This window comes from Cololabis saira, chromosome 14, assembly GCF_033807715.1.
Source record: "Cololabis saira isolate AMF1-May2022 chromosome 14, fColSai1.1, whole genome shotgun sequence".
Classification (NCBI taxonomy): domain Eukaryota; kingdom Metazoa; phylum Chordata; class Actinopteri; order Beloniformes; family Belonidae; genus Cololabis; species Cololabis saira.
In genome coordinates this window covers 6,903,301-6,924,547 of record NC_084600.1, presented here as the reverse complement: position 1 = coordinate 6,924,547, position 21,247 = coordinate 6,903,301, and the positions used below count along the sequence as shown (strand labels likewise).

The 21,247-nt window shown below is 42.3% G+C and overlaps 1 protein-coding gene across 4 annotated transcripts in view; it reads right to left on the bottom strand.

The window, feature by feature from the left end:
- Positions 1-299: 299 nt before the first annotated feature.
- Positions 300-21,247, bottom strand: part of LOC133459507 (phosphatidylinositol-binding clathrin assembly protein-like) — a 34,563-nt gene continuing 13,615 nt past the window's right edge. Inside the window, exons 5-19 of one of the 4 annotated variants that reach the window (XM_061739513.1) lie at positions 19,984-20,077; positions 19,784-19,895; positions 17,438-17,544; positions 16,011-16,052; positions 14,129-14,214; positions 10,940-11,042; positions 10,294-10,424; positions 10,023-10,120; positions 9,714-9,827; positions 9,571-9,601; positions 9,285-9,426; positions 7,596-7,619; positions 6,107-6,163; positions 3,723-3,842; positions 300-2,816 (exon numbers count right to left, since the gene is read on the bottom strand). In XM_061739513.1, coding sequence (XP_061595497.1) covers positions 2,802-2,816; positions 3,723-3,842; positions 6,107-6,163; positions 7,596-7,619; positions 9,285-9,426; positions 9,571-9,601; positions 9,714-9,827; positions 10,023-10,120; positions 10,294-10,424; positions 10,940-11,042; positions 14,129-14,214; positions 16,011-16,052; positions 17,438-17,544; positions 19,784-19,895; positions 19,984-20,077 — 1,276 coding nt within the window. In that variant the 3' untranslated portion in view covers positions 300-2,801. The remainder of the gene's footprint in view (positions 2,817-3,722; positions 3,843-6,106; positions 6,164-7,595; positions 7,620-9,284; positions 9,427-9,570; positions 9,602-9,713; positions 9,828-10,022; positions 10,121-10,293; positions 10,425-10,939; positions 11,043-14,128; positions 14,215-16,010; positions 16,053-17,437; positions 17,545-19,783; positions 19,896-19,983; positions 20,078-21,247) is intronic. The other 3 variants (XM_061739514.1, XM_061739515.1, XM_061739517.1) reach the window with 3 other exon arrangements.

Here is a 21,247-nt window from a genome sequence, read left to right as displayed (position 1 = left end):
AGTATTTTTGTCTTTTGAAAAAATAATAAGAAACAAAAATCCTTGGAGTTGTTCTGATATCATCCATCCTTAGTGATCTTGAATAAGAAGAAGCTGCGCTTTGATGACTTTGGTGCAAAATAATGTTCCTGTTTTGAAGAGGACAGACCCTGTCCTGTCCACTTCCTTGATGAAGACACTCTTGGTATAGACCGGTTGTGATAGTTTACACTTGACCCCCCCCACCCCCCCTAAAACCTATCCCCATCTCCTCCTGGAGACGGACACGAACATCAACCCAGCCCACCCACCCGTCCCTGGATGATGACACCTTCAAAATACAACCATTCAAACACAGATACAGCAATAAATTGTCCCACGTACAGTAAGTCATCCAATGGGGCTTCGATCACTTTACAGAGAGTACGTCTAAAAACACATGAACAGCATTACCTATATACAGTGGGGACACGGTAACAGTCAGAGGTTGGCCCAGGATGGATTGAGTTGCGTAGTGGGACTGAGATGCTCAATGACGCAAGCATTCAGCGGACAAAGAAAGACAGACTATTGGAACAAGGCTCAATGGAGGTGGAATCTGAGAGAATATCTGCCCGACTAATGACTCCCACCACAGACGTCTGCTGACGGTGGAGTCGCCTGGTATTGGCGTCGCCAACCCGGTTATCGTTCAACTGAGAATCGCAACAATCCTCCGGCTCGTAGTTGCAGTTTCTCAGGAGAGTTGTGTTGGGCGTCGCCGGCTCGTGTTGGAGGAGGCTCGCCTTCAGACTCGGATCCACTCCAAGCTTGCTTGTGTTTCTCAGCAGATGCGGGATGCTGACGCCACCTTAACTTGTGTTGTACAGACTCGGACACGGTCACAAAAACACCCAATGCTAAGTTAGTACATGCTACCTACTCGCTTAAAGACCTTCCATCTCTAACCGAGGAACATGACCCTGTTATCATGTGAAGGCGTGAGCACACAAACACACATACAGTACATGTACATACAACTGACACAATAGAAAACGACTTTGTCCCCAATCAATTATTGCCCCTTTCAACTGTACATCCCAGCAATGGTTTTAGGTTTTTGTGCAGCGAAGCATTATCCCCTCTCCACAGGTTTGTGCTATATATATCTATATATAGATATATATATATAAGTATGTATGTATATATACGTATATCAGTGGACTGTGGGTCCGACTTGACCTTGGATCTGCTAGAAAATCCACATTAATGTTTAATGCCTCGTTAAAGCCAACTGTTTTCCGGCTGTCTGAACTAATCAGTATGCGCTGACTGCAGGCATTACCAGGGTCGTGATGGAAAGACATTACCCTCTGATGGTCTAGCATTTGTTGGACTTCTCTCAATGACCTTTAGCTGTCCCGTCCATACATATTCAGACTAGATGAACAAACCTTTCTGGGATCTTCCAAGTAGAGGTTGGACATGTGGCATAGTAATTTCCCAAATACAGTTTTTTTTCTGTGGTTTTGGTCGGGGGGGTGGGGGTGGGGGTGGGAGACTAATTCGGGACAGGACAAAGGCTCACAACAGGAAGCAAATCATAGCACTTCTGATTGGCTAGACTGAGACAAACAGTTGCCCACCTCTATCTGGCTCTCAGTGCACTTTTCACAACTTTTCGAGCAGTACGGGGTGCAACAAGAGCAGGTTATAAAACAACCAGAAAAAGTAAAAAGAACATTCTGTACAGAAACCTGATGTGGACACCCAAAAAGTACATCACTACAGCAGAATAAAGCTTCTAAACAGGCTACAGATATGTGAAAAAGACAGTAATGAGAGTACACAATATTGCACAGCTGCAGAGGGAAAAAAAACAAACAAACAAACCGAAAAACCAAAAGAACCCCAAAAATTACACAGTGTGTACAGCACATCCCCAAGTAGTAAATTTAGTGTGAAAGGTTTGTTTACATCCAAACGCTATAACTGGTTCTGGCTCAGTGCTTTCATCGGTTGGTTCCAGTGCAGTAACACGTTGGCACCCGGCAACACAGTAATGACATCAGGTACCGAAAGAGACAGGTCACACCCAAGACGACGACATCCATCTATAGTCACACACGCGTGCTCACAAATCATTGCTTTATGCATTTAACAACAAACGGACTTCGTAAGGAGAAACAATTCTGTCGACGCAGCACGCTGAAAAAGAGCGAAATAAGGACACTCACACACGCATTCCAGTCAAAAACGCTTGACATCAGGCGATGGATGACTTGCGACCAGGAACCAATCTGAATGACCCACAAAGAAAAACACACTTGGCAAATTTCACATTTAGTAAAGTGCCAGAAAACCATCCAGTCAAAGAAAGAGACGTGCTTCCTCCAAGTATGATTCAGTTTTGAGATGGAGAAAAATGGGAGTAAGCCTTTATACAAGAAATGATGGGAGTGAGGTGGTAATATGTCTTCAGAACTTCCAGATAGCTGTCAGTCTCCATAGCGTCAAGACAGGTTGTAATTGCCATTTGAAGTGGCAAATCAAACAAAAGATGAGTTGGACTGGTGCAGAGCTTATGGTGCTAAAGCTCCGTACTTGTAGGTTCAAACACAGAGAGATCAGTAGCGACATGGAGTGAGGAGAGGAGATTAGAGGATCAGATGACATTAAACTGACATCGGCATTTCATCTTTTATCCATCCTCTGGTCCTCTCTCCTCCCTTTCCCTCTCTGTCCTCTTCTCTCTTCCTCCTTCACTGGATTAGCGTTCGCCGGCAACACTTTCAATCCATCTCTTTATTCTCAGCTTTGCTGCCATGGTTACAGTATCATCCCTACATGAAGTGCATCTGCAGAAGATGGGTGGAGAATCGGGAGTGATTTAGTCACCTCATCATGCGTTCAGGCATGTATTGACAAGCACGTTAGCTTCCACAGAGCCAGGAAAGGATGCTTGTTCCCTCAGCAATTACAGCTCTTTTGGAACTTGCTCCTCAGATACTGGTAGCCTTAACATCTGATAATGACGTGTTTTGAAACGCACTCGCTTGCACTTCCTGTCAAATTTTGAAATGATCTGACAATGTGATGCATCCTGTTTTTTGATTAGTCTACCGGTTGAACAATTTGAATCGATGGTAGACATGTTTAGAACGAGGACATCCATCGTTTATACACCTTGTTCTCAGGCTGTTATCTTATACCCAGTGATGCATTACATTTATTTTCTTTCAGCGTCAGTAAATAATCATCTTTTCTCAGAATGGTGTTCAATATCTCTCAGCCAGATCACATTGCAGAGCACAAGCCGCAAACTTCTGTTTGGATTGTTTAGCTCCTGCAGGCAGGTTTAAATAAATTGATATACACATTAGCTACACCTAATAAAGCGGGGAGTGCATACTCGCCGTACCTAATAAAGTGGCTGCTGAGTGGATACTTTCAAGCTCGCTTTGATACTTAGCTTTTACATCTGTAGATTTAATTAGAGTGGCCTTTTTGCTTCATATAAAGTGGAAGTAAATGTAAAAGATTCCAACAAATAATCTCTGGAGGTTGGAAGTTATGTCCACTGTTAAATGAGAGTATTTACTGATGTTCTGGCAGAGCCGAGCCTTCTCTTTTCTCTGTTTCTAGTCTCTGGGGCTTGTTTAACTAAATAACTTTCATGCATACAGTAGGCTGTCTTGCAGTTGTGAGAAAGTGTGTGTGTGTGTGTGTGTGTGTGTGTGTGTGTGTGTGTGTGTTTTTGTGACCTGTGTTCCCGGGATGTGTCCAAAAGGATTGGTGGGTCTCAAGACAGGCTGGTTATACATGACAGGCTGCGCAGGAATCATGGGAACACCCCCCATCTGATGGCTCATCTGAGGAGGGAGCTGGTCACGGGGGGGGGAGGAGGGACAGTGGAAACACAGGTTACCATGGGGGATAAACGGGCTCATTCAACTCAATTCAATTTATTTATATGAATTAATTAATTAATTCATTAATTTTTATTTCGAACATGTATATAAAATGAAAGTAAAAATAATAATAAAAATATAAACATTTACATCTTCATATTCACATATGTTTGAAAAAAAGGAGTAGGAAGAAGTTTACATTTTTCCCTAGTTCCTACCCCTTTATAACACTATGGATTTACATTATTGCTATTATTATATCTACACAATATCCATATAAATATAATCTATATAAATACTACGTAAACATGCCTATGATTACATAATTATCCATATAAGTATATAGAAAATATAAATATTACATAAATATTATATCAATATCTAGAAAATACAACTATTATATACATCTATATAAATATACACTATATAAACTACATAAATATCCCTATAAATATATATGTGCTACATACCCAATAAATATATAACATATATTACCTAATTTTAACTATCCCTCTCAACAGATAATATATACTACATAAATATCCACATAAATATCTAAACATATCTTAAGCAAGTATAATATACCATTTTTCCCTATTTTATTTGTTTCTCACACTCCTCGTTAACCCATTTCCTCTTCCATATACCTGTTTATAAATCATTTGTATTTCTTTTTAAACAGATTTATGTTGGTCTATTACAACAGAAGTCTCTAGGATCTTTCCAGAGACCAGAACATAAACCCCCGAGCAATTATTACATAAACAATGGCAGGTAAAAACTCCCCTAGTGGGAGAAAAACCTTACACATTACAGGGTCAAGTGGGGGGAATGTGTATGAATATAACATGTTTGCATGTATAGTCATGTCAAGAATGTACTTTCTCGGACATGAACGTAGTCATTACTCAAAGTCATGAATTAGTGTTGCCACTCATAGCTCAGTTAACCCGTGCAGGATTTTCAGAAACTGTAGCTGCTACACCTGAGAACATGAACATGAAGCATCACTTTCAGCAAGCTAAACCCCCAACAGAACCTACTCAGCACCAAACCAGAAATATGTGAGCAGCAGGTGAACATACGGCTGCAGCGTGAAAAAACTAAGTATACATTCTTTCACTTCCAAGGTTTTACATTTCTGGGCACAAAAAACTAAAGGTCTAGAGATTAGAACATGCAACCTATTTCATCTTGTCATTTATTTAACAAAAACTCAGCTAAAACGATAAAGTAGTTTTGGGTAGGTAGGTACACCTCTATATTCAGCAAGATGAAAAATCATTTCTAGTAGCAACAGCTTGTTTAGCAATAGCATGTTCAGCCTCACATATTTTTAGAGGAATCTCGACAAACTTCGGGAGAGATAACCTCCCATTTGGCTCTACAATAAAATACAATACTGCAAATCAAGTCCAGACCATCACCCTCCCACCTCCATGCTTGAGTATTTGTATTGACATGCTGTGAGATCTGGGCCGTGTGCAATGGCCAGACGTCTCCACTTTGGTCTTGTCTTGTTAAATTTGTTTGGAAATGGCCTCATAGCCCTCTCCAGATTGATGGACACCAACAAATGCTTCTGTAGGATAAATGCTAATGCCTTTCCCTGTTGGCATTTTGTTACCACACACATGATTGCTCCAGTCCGACAAAACCACCCAAACCTCCTCCCTTAAAGAGGTGGTCCCTCCTGCTGATCACCACAGTTAAGCAGCACCGGCTGCTACTTTATCCTCACTTAGTGTAAAACCGTGAGGGAATACTTGGTCACACTGAGTCTGCGTTTTGGCTTACTGTTTTTATATCATTTAGGAGTAGCAGGAGTCAAGTGGGTGTGGGGGGAATCTCTCCAAGGCAGAAGTGCTGGAACACTTCTGTCCTCATTGTTGCTGTTTCGTTGCGGTGTGTTGGATTTCCTGTCCTTGCCTTTGTCCCCAAGTCGGTTCTCCCTCCTGTCATTAGTTTTATTATTTTAGATATTTATTAACTTGTTTTATTATACTAGTTGTGTGTGTGACTGATTCTGTGAGCAGTTGACCACTCTTAAATTTCCTTCGGGATTAATAAAGTACATCTATCTATCTATCTATTTACTGTTCATTTAAGATTTTATATCAAAACCTGGTAAGGACCAGAGTTTTTTTCTCAATGTATATATTATTATCGGGTAACAGTACATAAAACTTTAAAAGGGTGTGTTTTACACCCCTGTATGAAAGTAAATTGTGCTTTACCATTCCGTACACAGGCACTTGGGGTGTCGTCATAGGAAAAGCCACTGGTGCTGGAGCCTGTAAAAACAGCACAACATTGATATCAACGGCAGATATAAACCTCATGTTGTCAACTCTGAGACAACCTGTCATTAGCATCTGTTTGTCTCTTGCAAACACCTAATCCTGAGAAAGGAACATTTAGGCCCTGTCCCAATACTCCCCCTACCCTTACTTTTCAGCACTACCCCTAAATTTTGCGCGTTCCCGTGAGGGTAGTGGTGTCCCAATTCCTCTTTCCACCTAGTGGTAGTGAAGAAAACTAGTGTAGTGGCTATGAATCTGTCCCTACAGAGCGAGGGATTTCAGATGCTCACTAGCTGATCTAGGGACAGAAAAATTTCCCAGAATGCTTTTCGGCGTCATTTGCGGACTAAATAAAAAAAAAAACAACATGGCGGACATTTCTTATTTTTTAGTGAATAAAATCAATATTTTGAGTTAGTTTCTGCATAAAAATGGATTTTGATTACATTTCTAGCGAGAAATATATATTTGACTTTCATAATATTCACTCAGTGAATGTATATAATCACTCGTTTGCCCGTTTGCTGAAGATAACACCAGAATAAAGGCTGATTTATGGTTCCGCGTTACACCAACGCAGAGCCTACGGCGTAGATTACGAGGCGATGTGCGCCGTACGCCGTACCCTACGCCGTACCCTACGCCGTACCCTACGCCGTACCCTACGCCGTACCCTACGCCGTACCCTATGCCGTGGGCTCTGCGTTGATTTGACGCGGAACCATAAATCAGCTCCGGAGCCGCCAGGCAGAAATCTTGAAATTTTCGGAGCAAATTTCTTAACAGGCGTAGCTACAACTGTTAGATTTCATCTATTAAACCAACATTTATCTTCCTAAATGATTTGTTTCAGCCAGCGGTAATTCTCCACAGAGCTGCTGCTGCTCCGAGCCGGCGGCTCTTCTCATCTCCGAAAACATCTGGTCAAATTTCTTAACAGGCGTTATTTGGATAAACTGAGCCCAGGTTGGGGATCTTAACGGTTACTTTTACACCTGAAAAAATATTAAAACTTAATAAAGTGGCATATTAAAAGCGCTACAGCTGACATTAAAACAGCTTTTATCTCTCAGCTTCCTGATTTTACGGGTGGTGCTGAAAGTAGGAGTAGTGGGAGTATTGGGACAGGGAACAGGGAAGATTTCAAGTGCCCTAAAATCTGTCCCTTCTTTTTTAGGGGTAGTGATAGTGAGGGAGGGCTAGTGGTCGAAAGTAGGGCTAGTGAAAGAAAGTAGGCACATCGGTAGCCCATAATAACCAACAGAGGCTGAAATGGCAGTTATAACCTAAATAAGACCTAGCCCTCAAACATTCCTGATTAAGAATATAAAATGCCAGATGACAAAGTGCCAGCAGGTAGATATTCATAGCAAATATATTTTGGGATGTGTAGGTGTTATTATAAAATCTTGCTGTAACTTACATATCCAGTATAGATCATCCCATTCTGCAAAACATTAGAGAGAGAAAAACAAATTACAAAAATGCTTTGTCATGTTTGAATTAAAGCTGCACTATTCCTTCTCTCCGTATGGTCAGAAGGGATAAACCAGACCTTTGCCTATTCGTCTTGATAAAATCTCTTCGCCTTTCAATTCAAGTCATGCCTCCGCCTTTCCAAACCATTTGCTGACAAAATGAGCAGCGTGAGTTGAAAAGCTATTCAGCACAAAATTAAGGAGATGAAACCAGATTGAATGGAAGAGACGTGTTGATAATCAGAGTGGAGCACAAAGGGCATGGACAGAAATAGAGATGATGATGGCGTCCATGATGGCTGTAGGCTCCGTCAAGAACTTATTTGGATGATATAGAGAGTGGTAAGTAAAGCTGAAAAAACAACCCTTCACCTTTCGTTGAGGCAAAGCAACATGATATAAATGGATGTACGTTTTTCGTGTGAATGAGGCATATTTTGACAAAAAAATAAAAGCAATTGTGAGTTTGATGATGAGATGAGTGATTTGAGTCATATCTTTAGTCATATCTGCTACAACTGAGCAGTTCAAATAGGACTTTCCAAACAAATAAGTTGAAGTCCTTTTTTATGAGTGCAGAAGGGAACTGCTCTGTGTAATATTCTCACTTTCTATTCTTTTTCATTTTTTCTTTTCTTACAAAGTTTTAGCTTAGAATTAGCCAGGTTCTTAACAAATTAGCTGTTATATTGTGCTATTTTGTTCAAAATAGCACCGAAATATAGGATAACAACCCCCTTTTAAACTTTACAGCATCGTTTATAGCAGCTGATTTTGGGGGGTGGGATATGCGAGTCATTTTAGAGACCCAAATAACTGCTTTCAAGCACAGGAAAATTATTTGTCTTTCATAATATGCAAGTATCACTCTTAGGCTAAACCGTTGCATCTCAATATAATAGCTTCTGACTGCAAAATAAACACGTTGGCAGTGGACAAATATTAATCTGAAAAATATGAATTCATTTGTACAATGAAGTAGTTGTGAGAGTAGAAATGTTCTCTTCAACAGTATATATGAGCTGCAAAACTCACTTACAGGACTGTCTCAGAAAATTAGAATATTGTGATAAAGTCCTTTATTTTCTGTAATGCAAAAATGTCATACATTCTGGATTCATTACAAATCAACTGAAATATTGCAAGCCTTTTATTATTTTAATATTGCTGATCATGGCTTACAGCTTAAGAAAACTCAAATATCCTATCTAAAAAAAAATAGAATATTCTGGGAATCTTAATCTTAAACTGTAAACCATAATCAGCAATATTAAAATAATAAAAGGCTTGCAATATTTCAGTTGATTTGTAATGAATCCAGAATGTATGACATTTTAGTTTTTTTAATTGCATTATAGAAAATAAAGAACTTCATCACAATATTCTAATTTTCTGAGACAGTCCTGTAGGCTCATGCACTACACCAGTTTGGTATTTCTTGGCTTTCCTATGTGGTGAAGTCATGTTTCTAGTTGATTTGTATTTGAAACAATGTGAGCTGTTCAAACACAATCAGGAAACATTAGACAAAGGATATACGTGAGATAGTTTTAAGCATATTCAGCCCTTCACAGATGTATGGACCAGCAACATGTAGTTGCAGGTCCTTAACCGTGCAGGGGACTCAGATTTACCATCTGAGGGACGGGCATGGGTGCAGGAGCCATCGGATGGGTGGCGTGGGTCCAGTTGGTGCTGGTGCACATGGTTTTTGACTGCCAACCATTTCCTCCTGTGGGCTTTTTCTCCACCAGCTGACTCCACTGGAACTCTGGCCTAATCCACATGCACGTAAACAAAGGTGTATTTCCAGGTGCACAGAGCAAAACTTCCCATGTTAGAGCAGATCAGACGGCAACAAACGATCAATAAAGTAATTTGCTTAAGGCTCAATTTTTGGTTCCGGGCAATTCCACTCACTTTTTAGCTGGCGTCCCCCCAAACTGCAGGTCTGGGAGAAAAAAGAAGAACAAAAACATGAGAGGAAGGGAAACAACACAGCAAGGGAACCCATACAGACGACATTTAAAGTGATGGCTGATTATTTGGACAGGCGTACTCACTGCCGACGAGGTTTGCTAACGAGGAGTCCAAATCGCTGGGCAACATTTTCCCAGAGTGCAATGGGGCTCCCGGGCTATGGATCTGAGTAGGTGGGGATGGCTTTAGGAGGTCACCTGTTGTCCAGAAGTAACCATGGCAACAAGAAAGTAGAGAAGAGGAGAAATGAGGAAAGAGCGCGAGGCACTCGGCCCTGTGAGTCACGCCGTATCTAGGTCTTAGTGTGTGCTTCTCTGTGAGGCGGTGGGAATGTATTTGCATGCTTCGTTACGTGTTTGCATCGGTGTGTGTTTGCTTGTATGAAGTCCTACCTCCCCAGGCATTGTTATTATTGGACACAGTGTGTGTGGTCTGGATGGGGGTGAAGTTGGGCTGCAGGGTGAACAGCTCAGTGGTCAGGTTTGGCACACTACAGGAAAGAAGGTTAGGGTTTATTTCTCATTTTATATAAAAAAAATATATATTTATATATATATTATGACAGCCAGGCAAAATGTTTTCCATGAAAACAACAAAAAAATGAAAAAACATGCTGAAAGCTTTTGTCCGTGTTCACACTGTGCCTGCAGACGTTAGACTCACTGGTTGTTGATGGGAACGATTGGCGAGTTGAAGAGATCCGCGGCCCCTCCGCTGCTGTTGGCACTGCCCACCGACTGGGCGCTGGGGGAGACGGTGGGCGTCTGGATGTCAAGCACCTTATGACTGTCCTCCTGCACGGACAAAACCAACACAATATAGCTCACTTCATGTTTCTTTTGAGTCTACATTTCCAGTGTTAACCATCCCCAAACAGCATCAGTGCTATTGCATAAATCATCTGTCCAGGATGTTTTATTTGAAGACAGAGTTTCCTGCAGAATACAATATTTACATTTTGAGTTCATTCCTATTCTCTGTGCAGCTCTCTAAACGGTGGACCAGCAGCTAGAGACTAGAAGAGTGTGTTTTCCTATTCTGCAGAATTAATGCAGTAACACCATTCAGCTTGAAATAATTTGTTGAGTTTTCTTTGTGTGGAGCACAAAGCCAAGTGATATATGGATTTCTGCACAGTTCACAAGTATTTCCAGTGAGTTTTCTCACAAGAAAACAAATGAATAATTCAAATCTGTGCACACGCTGGTCTGTGGTTATTCATGCAACACTGTTGGGATGTTATAATACTTGCCTACACATCAAAGGCATGAGCGTGTGGAGTTTTAACAGTGAACTGTGAATGCCTTGCCTTGAGTTGCTGCAGGCGGTTGTCCTCTGTCTTGTCTTCCATACGACTGAGAGAAATCCCTGCACTGGACAGAGATGAAACTGTGCTAGACAAGGTGCTGGATCTGGAGGTGAGGACAAAAACACTCCTCAAAATACTCATTATTTCAAAGCATTTAAAGAAAATGTTTTTGTTTTGTTTTACTAAATCAGCTTAATCCTGTCTCAGGCCAGCACGGAGGTGCTGATGCATGCTTTTATCTCTAGTCGTTTAGATTATTGTAATGCCCTGCTCTCTGGTCTTCCTAAAAAGAGTATTAAGAACTTACAGCTATTACAGAACTCAGCCGCTCGCGTGCTGACGAGGACCAGAGGGCGGGAGCACATTACACCTGTTTTAAAATCGCTGCATTGGCTCCCCGTCCGTTTCAGGATTGATTTTAAGGTTCTTTTACTGGTTTTTAAGTGTCTTAACGGTCTTGGGCCATCTTATTTATCTGATCTGCTTTTACTGTATCAACCCTCACGGACCCTGAGGTCCTCTGGTACCGGCCTTTTAACCATTCCCCGAACCGCGACCAAAACCCACGGTGAGGCTGCATTCAGCCATTATGGCCCCTCTTTATGGAACAGCCTGCCAGAGAACCTCAGGGCCGCAGAGAATGTTGATATTTTTAAAAGGAGGCTCAAGACACACCTTTTTAGTTTGGCTTTTATCTGATCTCATTTACCTAGTGTTTTTAGCTATGTATTGTGTGTACTTCTTTAGCTCTTTTATCATCTCTAAAACTTTAATCCATTTTAGTGACTTTTTACTTTATGTTATTTATTATTCATCTTAAGTTTTATATATATTTCTCTAAAATTTTACACTTTTAGGCATTTTTTACTTTCTTTTAATCTTTTAGTTTTTAGCTCCAGTGTTTCCTCAGGGGGGTCGTCCACACTGGGAGGTGTGTCTGCTCCGCCCATGGGGGTGTCGTCATGGGGATCCCTCAGGCCTGGGTAGCTGGGGGGGGTTCCACCTTCTGTGTGGGGTCTGCCCCGGTCTGTCCGGGTTGGGGGGGTCTCTGTGGGGATGCTTCTGGTGGTCGTGGTCGGTGATGCCTCTCGGTGTGGACGGCCACCCATAGGTAGTGTTTTCCTCACCTGGATCGTTAGTGCTAAGCCATGTCACCAGTCCACTTATTGTGTGTGTGTGTGTGTGGGTGTGGGCGTGTGAGTGTGTGCACAGGTATATGAGTGTGAGTGAGTGTGTGTGTACGCGTGGGGGGTGGGGTCGTATGGAATGTTTTAAATTGTGTTTTTTATTGTTATTTTATTCTGCATGTAAAGCACCATGTGTTGCATTTTATATTGTATGATTTGGCGCTATACAAATAAATAAAGTTTAAGTTTAAGTTTACTAGATTGTAGTTCTCCAGACCGGTCTTGGTCTCAAAACCACTTTTTTGTGTTTTGTCTCGGTCTCAGACTTGGATAATTGAGATGCCGTTGCCACACCAAAGTGACACAATCTGGTGATCAGTTCTTCCTCTTGTTAATGTTCAGTTTTGTAAACTATTTGTATTTTGCATCTGATTTAATGTTTTGGTGCATCTGCATGTGTCTGTATTTAATTACAGTCTTGTGTTTATAACGGCCTTGTTTGAATAAATATATGAATAATATTTGCATATCGTTGTGATTGATTAAGCATCAGGTCTATTTCAGTTATGCTGATATACGGTGTAATCTGATTACTATAATGGCAAATAATGCAATTTCAAGTCAATAATTATGTGTATCTTTAATATTTAAAATTCATGTTTCATCTCCAAATTAAGTCCAATTTAAATCAGTAACATTTACTATTCATGACTTTCCTGAGGTGCAGGGGGTGTTGGGTGTTGGAGCTGGTTATTCTGCTAGAGGACTTTGGGACTAGTTAGTAGTCGTGTCAATCCTTAACAGCTCTGGAGTCAATCCTCCAATAGTGTAGAAATAATATGTCGCCACACAGATCTGATCTCAGCTGATGGATGGAAACATTTCTAGTGAGTTCAACATCATCATCCACTTCTCTGTGTTATTGAGCTGCAGTTGAAAACAAGCTCATATGGAAACTACCTGAACCAGGATGATGTTCTACAATCACGCAGGATCAGGACATTACTAGGTTTTTGCTTGAGCTGAATTAGTCTTGGTCTTGTCTTGGTCTTGACTTGATTCTCTCTGGTCTTGGTAGTGTCTTGGTCTCGGTTTAGGCGGTCTTGACTACAAGTCTATCCTATACAGGCCTATACAGGTATATGGGGGTCTGCTGGAGCTGATCCCAGCTCATCACAGGCAGAACACGGGAACAACCTGCACAGGTCGCTAGTCTCTCACAGCACCACATACATAGACAAACAACCAGACACACTCACACCTACGGGCAATTTAGACTCATCAATCAACCTAACATGCATGTTTTGGGGCTGTGGGAGGAAGCCCAGAACAATCCCACACAATCATGCAAACTTCACAAACACTCCTGACCGGGGGGACTCCTTGGAGTCAGACTTATACCAAGGTGGTGACAACCATCACCTAACTTCAAAAAGGCACCCCCCTTTTGTACAGTTTCTACAGCGGTGGGTTTGTGTGCAGCATTAACACCATTCATTTACACCGTCTCAGAAAATTAGAATATTGTGATTTTCTGTAATGCAATTACAAAAACAAAAATGTCATACATTCTGGATTCATTACAAATCAACTGAAATATTGCAAGCCTTTTATTATTTTAATATTGCTGATCATGGTTTACAGCTTAAGAAAACTCAAATATCCTATCTCAAAAAATTAGAATATTCTGGGAATCTTAATCTTAAACTGTAAACCATGATCAGCAATATTAAAATAATAAAAGGCTTGCAATATTTCAGTTGATTTGTAATGAATCCAGAATGTATGACATTTTTGTTTTTTTAATTGCATTACAGAAAATAAAGAACTTTATCACAATATTCTAATTTTCTGAGACAGTCCTGTAATGTGTCCAATTCTAACTTGAAAAAAACTTTGAGTTCAGCGCTGAAATTCATGACAACATTTAATACTGAGATGATGAGAATGAGAAACTCGTCAACTAATAAATTGCTCACATTAGAAGGCCGACCCCCGGCACTCTGGGAGGGGTCTCTGAGTTACTGAATAATAACAGAAGGAAGAGCAGAAGCAGCAGTACCTGCTAGCGCTGGACAGATCCTTGAGCTTCCTGCCCTCCAGAGAAGCTAGGTGCTGTTCCAGGGCGTCCAGGAGAGAGGTGGGAGCCTGGAGGGAGCGAGGGGGGCACACTGAGTTGAAGATATAAAACCAGAGTGGCAGCCAAGTACACTAAGAGGGGCATAGCTCTCTGTCGGCCCCTTCTCTTCGCTTCTCATTTCATTTCACATACACACAAAAAAGCAGCCGCAAAATTAAAACATAACCCCCTGATTCACTTTCTACACGACAACTAAATCATATTCTCTGTTTTGCTTTTTGCATTTGGTTTCATCAGGTTTGGTTGACAAGCATGCACACATTAGCCTTTTATCATGCAAGCAAGTCAGCTGCAGGACTGACAGATCAGGACGGTGGAGCGTCGTCACTGCAGGGCTCCGGAGTACACGACAGAAAACACATCTCCCAACCATCTAATGAGCCCATGCAGAGGCCAGCACGTCACAGACGCCCCGGGAAGCACGCACGCGTACACACACAAACAGAAAGAAAAGAACCAAAAGAAGTCACCATCCAAAGAGTTAACTCATGAATTCCACTTGAGACTAAGAGCCAGAATATCGTGTTATTGAGTTGATTTGGTCGGGAGATTTCTCAGCTAGCAGTCAAAGCATCTGAGCTGGAAGCCAATGAAGTTAACTCAGTCAAATGTAAACGTCTGGTTGAGAAAACAGCAGGTATGCACATTGAGCAGGTGGCCGGCACTCCTGGTTGGAAACCGAAAAGGAGGGATGAGTTCATTTGGACCACATGTGATACCATGGTTTCAGCCAGAGCTTTACATTTCTGCATCAGAAAACACAATGCACACACAACAGGCAAAGAAAAGATTTCTCATATACTTATTTTAGGGGGAAAGAGTAAAATGCGAATTCTGGATATCCTTCTTCAGAGAAATCTAGAATATGCTAAAGGTTTAAAAGTAAAACAGACACATATCTAGAGCTGAGTAAAGGCATGGGTCACTATGTTGTTGAATATGGGCATATAAGGCCGCCATAAGCACTACATCCAACATCATTTCACAAAAAAAAAAAAAGATCAGTCCATTTCAGTTTGTCAGTTAATTTTGTTGCATTGTAAACATCCAATTGTGCATCCACTGAAAAGGAGAGGCTGCAGTAAACGCCCCAGGATGATATGCAGTATTTATGATGGCATTATGTACACATGTCCAAGTCACATTTGCAGAAACCTACTTAATAAAAACCATTCGCTGCTCTCCCCACAGCTAATGCAACGGGATGTACACTTTTCAGAAAAAAGAAATATCTGAACACTGCTTGTCTGGGCAAAAAGAGGAATAAATTTCATTAGGCGTTGTGCTGACTTGTTGGTGTGATAAGCCTTGGAAAATCCTAAAAAGACTGTCGGAAAAATCCAGACAGACGCTAAGCCCAAGTCAAGGAGGTCTAAAGTAAGTCTGTGACAAAAAAAACCTCAAAAAAGAATACAACGAAACGTTGTCACCCAGCTGCTTAGACTCTGATTTAAAGGTCTTACCTTTGAGTAAAATTTGTTCTGCAATAATTCAGATATAAGAAAAACATGGGATTCTTCAAATAAAGCTGAATATTTGTGGAAAATGAAAAATGCTGCTTGAAGGCTATTTTGCAGGTCTTCATTTATTGTTTCCTCTCTATTCTAGACTCTGTTCAAACAGAAAAGGAGACAAAGTGAAGGAGTTGAGGAGAGTGAAGAAGAGAGGAGGAAGACGGGGCAGCTGCAGTGTGGGCAGGTCTGTAGGGTGAGTAGGGAACGGGAGCATTTAGAATGAAGCATCATGGGACTGACTTGGCGGGTTTATAAACTGATTGACTGATTGAGATGAGATGTAGACTGACCTGTGTGAGATCGGGGCTGTCGCCCTGATCTATCCCAACTCGCTGTGTCACAAAAAAGGAGGTAGGGGTGGGGGAGGGAGGAGGGAGGCAAAATGAAAATAAACCAAATGTCGTAATAAAACAAATAATAAACCAAAAAACCCAACACATCACAGAATTGGAAAGAAAAAATAAAGAGGGAGAGACGTGAAGGAGGAAGAGGAGGAAGAGGAGGAGGGAGAAAGAAGAATCAAACCCAAGCATTCATTACTTCATGCAGTGGCTGGAAAGGAAAACAAAGAAAAGACGACAACGGAAGAGGGGAGGAAGGCACATGCATAAACACACAAACAGCTATATATACACAGAGTATATGTACACACACTAATAAATACACACACACACACACACACACACACACACTGAAATCTGGAGACCAGTTGCAAATGAATGCTCAGCACAATGACGGACTGAACAGGCGGGGCAGACAACAGGTCACATGGCTGCAGGAAGAAAACATCCAAAAGGAAGACACTCAACTAATGTTGACTTTGAACGAAAGGAGAAGGGGGGGGCACAGATGACACACAAAACAGACAAACACATCTTGTTAGACAGGTAAAATGAATGGGTCCTTAAAGTCAACGTTAGTCTGTTGTTTTAGTTTTTCTTTGGATCAAGCGGCTGCGCCCCAAACCTTCTTCCAAATGGGAACGAAACCAAGCGGTGAGGGAAAGCCTTGGAAGATGACGCATGGGAGGATGGTTTGCAGTCTACAGAGAATAAAACTATTTATGTCCACTGAGAAGACTAGCAGCAACTCCAACTGTTCACTCGGATAGCAGTCATCGTATGCAAAGTACATATCTTTTTTTTTTTTCTAGGAAAGGTGGAGAAATGAAAGAAGAGGTACAGGGGACAGAGAGAGTGATAGAGAAAGAGCTTGCTTAGGCATGCAGCAGGCATGAGAACAGGCAGCACGTCTGGGGCCCTCAACTGGAGCGGTGGTGGCTCTCTGATAAGCTAACACTCAGCTGGTAATCTGGGAGTGGCCCTCCTGCCCCCACCAGGGCAGGACAGGGAGACAGAGACAGGAAAATATCTAGGTGCAAAAGAAGAGACTGGGAAGGTGAAGGAGAGGACGACCCCGGGCGCTGATCTGCGGTCAGGAGAAGTTTGGAAATGATGGCCGCACATCAGACGCCCGGGGAAACGCGTCTGGAGCAAACCTCAACAGAGGGAAGTGTTTTCCTGTGTGGGCCCAATCCTCTGAGTGACGAGAGAAAGTGAAAAAGAAAACAAAGCTACATTCACTGAATGTATCTGTATGAAACCAGACGAGATGCGGCCGCTGAGGTTCACTCCAGACACGTATTCACATCGTCTCCTCGGGGAGATTAGCTCTTTGTTTCCTCCTTGGGAGACGGAGCAAGACAAACAGATGTTACCTCCGCTACTTTGAGGAACTCAGACAGTCTGGTCATCCTGTCGAGGAAGGTCTTGTAGATCTCCAACGCTTCTTTGCACTGGTTCTTCTTCATGTCAAAGTATTTCTCTGTATAGAAGAAGATAAGACTAAGTAAAGAAAAATAATCACAGCATAATTAAAGTATATTCAGAGTAGGGATGGGTGATATTTTACCGTTCATGATATACCGTCAAAAAAATTCCCCACGGTAAGAATTTGTATCTCGCGGTAAAAATGATAAATTCCTGTTGATGATGTTTTTGTGTAAAACTGATTTACGGTTCTGTGTTAAATCCACGCACAACGTACGTGAAGGAAGGAAGGAAGGAAGGAAGGAAGGAAGGAAGGAAGGAAGGAAGGAAGGAAGGAAGGAAGGAAGGAAGGAAGGAAGGAAGGAAGGAAGGAAGGAAGGAAGGAAGGAAGGAAGGAAGGAAGGAAGGAAGGAAGGAAGGAAGGAAGGAAGGAAGGAAAGAAAGAAAGAAAGATATGAGCCTGAAAGAAAGAAAGAAAGAAAGAAAGAAAGAAAGAAAGAAAGAAAGAAAGAAAGAAAGAAAGAAAGAAAGAAAGAAAGAAAGAAAGAAAGAAAGAAAGAAAGAAAGAAAGAAAGAAAGAAAGAAAGAAAGAAAGAAAGAAAGAAAGAAGGATAAATTGATACGTGTTTGTGTAACAAACATGGAGGATCTGAGTCATTAGTTTTGCAGTACAGGTGGAACTCATTTAATTGGTTTTTATTAATTCCATTTAATTGTTGTAGTTTAGTAGCATTTAGTATCTTTTAGAGCAGTGATTTGGCTCCAAAGACTGAATGTGGTGATAGATTTATAGTTACAAAGGTGGAGTTGAATTGGTATTTTTTTATCATCATTTTTATCGTTATCGGGATAAATGCCAGGAATTATCGTGATACATTTTTTAGTCCATACCGCCCATCCCTAGTTCAGAGGGTTCTTTATATGAAGCAGTTCAGAAAAATCTTTGAAAAAAGGCTTTAGCTTTTATTCCCAGCCTCCACAGAAACAGGAAAGTTGAAATTAGAAGGATTTAAGAGGTTAAACCATCTGCTCTTTTTAATCTATCTTTTGTCAGGTTTTCAGATGTTAGACAGTGTGGGAGGTGTAAAAGCTCCCGACCTGCCCCGTCAGGTCAGGATGTGTTCAAGTCCAATGATGAAGAGAGGGAAATTACATTGGAGATATCTTATCCGAACAATGAATGAAAATGATGTCAGATATTATTCAGCTCAAGAAACTGTACAAAGAAACATGATGGGACACTGGACTACGTTAAGATTACATTTATAGGTCGTTTTGTATTTTAAAGGAACATCCCAGGGTTAAAACAACCCTTAGTCTATTTTTAGATGATAAAGAGTGCAAACTTTTGTTAGAGAAAAGGAAAAGTGAATGAAATCAGTTTGGAGTTATAATGTGATATGTGTTCGCAGCAAAATGGTCATTATTGTTAGCCAGCGGTGAAATGGAGCCACGTCAAATAAATAGTTATTTTAAACCTCGAATTAGCTGATAGCATGGATTAATCCAGACAGACAAACAGAGGACATTTTAACTTATTATTTGTAAAATAAAGATTAATTTTGAAGTAGCTCGATGCCCCCCCTGAGCAAAGATTAACGGCCATTTTTCTGCAAAAACATATTCTGTGATTCACATCATTTTGGTCCCTAGGGTAAAATCCTCACCATGTAATAATAGACTTGACCTAACTCCAGATTGATTCTTTAATTTCAGTTTTTTTTTAATCTGGGGGGGGGGGGTAAATGTACATTTGTTTTGATATTATTAATACTAATTAAGTGGCACCTCATTGGACATGTTTTAACTCCTTTTCCAGCAGAGGAGCTTGCATAAGTAGTTTGAGTTGAGAAATGATGCTCCGATGAACTAAATTAAATAATAATCTTGTCCAGAATAAGTGAGGGAATTTAATATTTACTAAACCACCATTAGGAAATGGAAACTGAATTTATCCCAGCAAGGTTCATAATAAAACACTCTGCTACTGTTTCCCGTGTTGCACCTGTTCATTTGTCATTCCTACAGGTGGAAGCAGATTCTGCTAAAGGACCCACTTAGTGTGTAATCATAGCTGAGATGGGTAATAATTCACCTGACAAGGTAAAGACTCTTCTCCTGGCGCCTCATGCCTCATTTGCTTAATTAATGGTGGAGGAGAAGGTGACCATTGTGGACTTTAATTGGACTTTTAGAGAGAGAAGAAGGAAAAATAGATTTTTCCAAATAAAAAAGGCTGAGCCTGCTGAGCTGTGCGTGAACCCTGAGCCTGCTTAGCGGCGTGTGTCATTTACCCAACATGTTGATGACGCCCTCGTTGTAGGCAGCAAACAACCGTATGGAGTCTTTAAACAGCAGCATGAAGGCGGTGTTGATCACCCCGTTAGTCAGCTCGTTGGAGTTGGGCTGCAGGACAGGAGGAAGCAGTGAGAGACCAGAGACGCCTCGGAGACGCCAGCGGCCGGCTCTTACGTGAGCCGCTCTGCACCTTTACCTGGAAGTCCAGCAGTGAATCTAGCTGGTTCTGAATGATGGGCAGAGTCTTGATCAGCTTCTCTGTGTTCATGGTGCGCATCACGCCATCAGCCCTGGAAAAACCACCAGAACAAACACTCAGGCTGCACGCCCACACACCAGGGTCACCAAGGTCACCAAGGTCACCAAGGTCACCAAGGTCACCAAGGTCACCAAGGTCACCACGGTCACCACGGTCACCACGGTCACCACGGTCACCAAGGTCACCACGGTCACCAAGGTCACCAAGGTCACCACGGTCACCAGGGTCACCAGGGTCACCAAGGTCACCACGGTCACCACGGTCACCAAGGTCACCACGGTCACCACGGTCACCACGGTCACCAGGGTCACCAGGGTCACCAAGGTCACCAAGGTCACCAGGGTCACCAGGGTCACCAAGGTCACCACGGTCACCAAGGTCACCACGGTCACCACGGTCACCAGGGTTACCAGGGTCACCAGGGTCACCACGGTCACCACGGTCACCAAGGTCACCACGGTCACCAAGGTCACCAAGGTCACCACGGTCACCACGGTCACCAAGGTCACCAGGGTCACCAAGGTCACCAAGGTCACCAAGGTCACCACGGTCACCAAGGTCACCACGGTCACCAAGGTCACCAAGGTCACCAAGGTCACCAAGGTCACCACGGTCACCACGGTCACCACGGTCACCAGGGTCACCAAGGTCACCACGGTCACCACGGTCACCACGGTCACCAAGGTCACCAAGGTCACCAAGGTCACCAAGGTCACCAACGTCACCACGGTCACCAAGGTCACCACGGTCACCAAGGTCACCACGGTCACCAGGGTCACCACGGTCACCAGGGTCACCACGGTCACCAAGGTCACCACGGTCACCAAGGTCACCACGGTCACCACGGTCACCAAGGTCACCACGGTCACCAAGGTCACCACGGTCACCACGGTCACCACGGTCACCAGGGTCACCACGGTCACCACGGTCACCAGGGTCACCAAGGTCACCAGGGTCACCACGGTCACCAGGGTCACCAAGGTCACCAGGGTCACCACGGTCACCAAGGTCACCACGGTCACCACGGTCACCAGGGTCACCACGGTCACCAAGGTCACCAAGGTCATCAATAGGAATGGGAATTGATAAGATTTTTACGATTCCAATTCCATTTTCGATTCTGCTCAACGATTCGGTTCTTTATCGATTCCCTTATTGATTCTCATTTGGGAAAAAAGGACAACAATGAGGCAAATGGCGC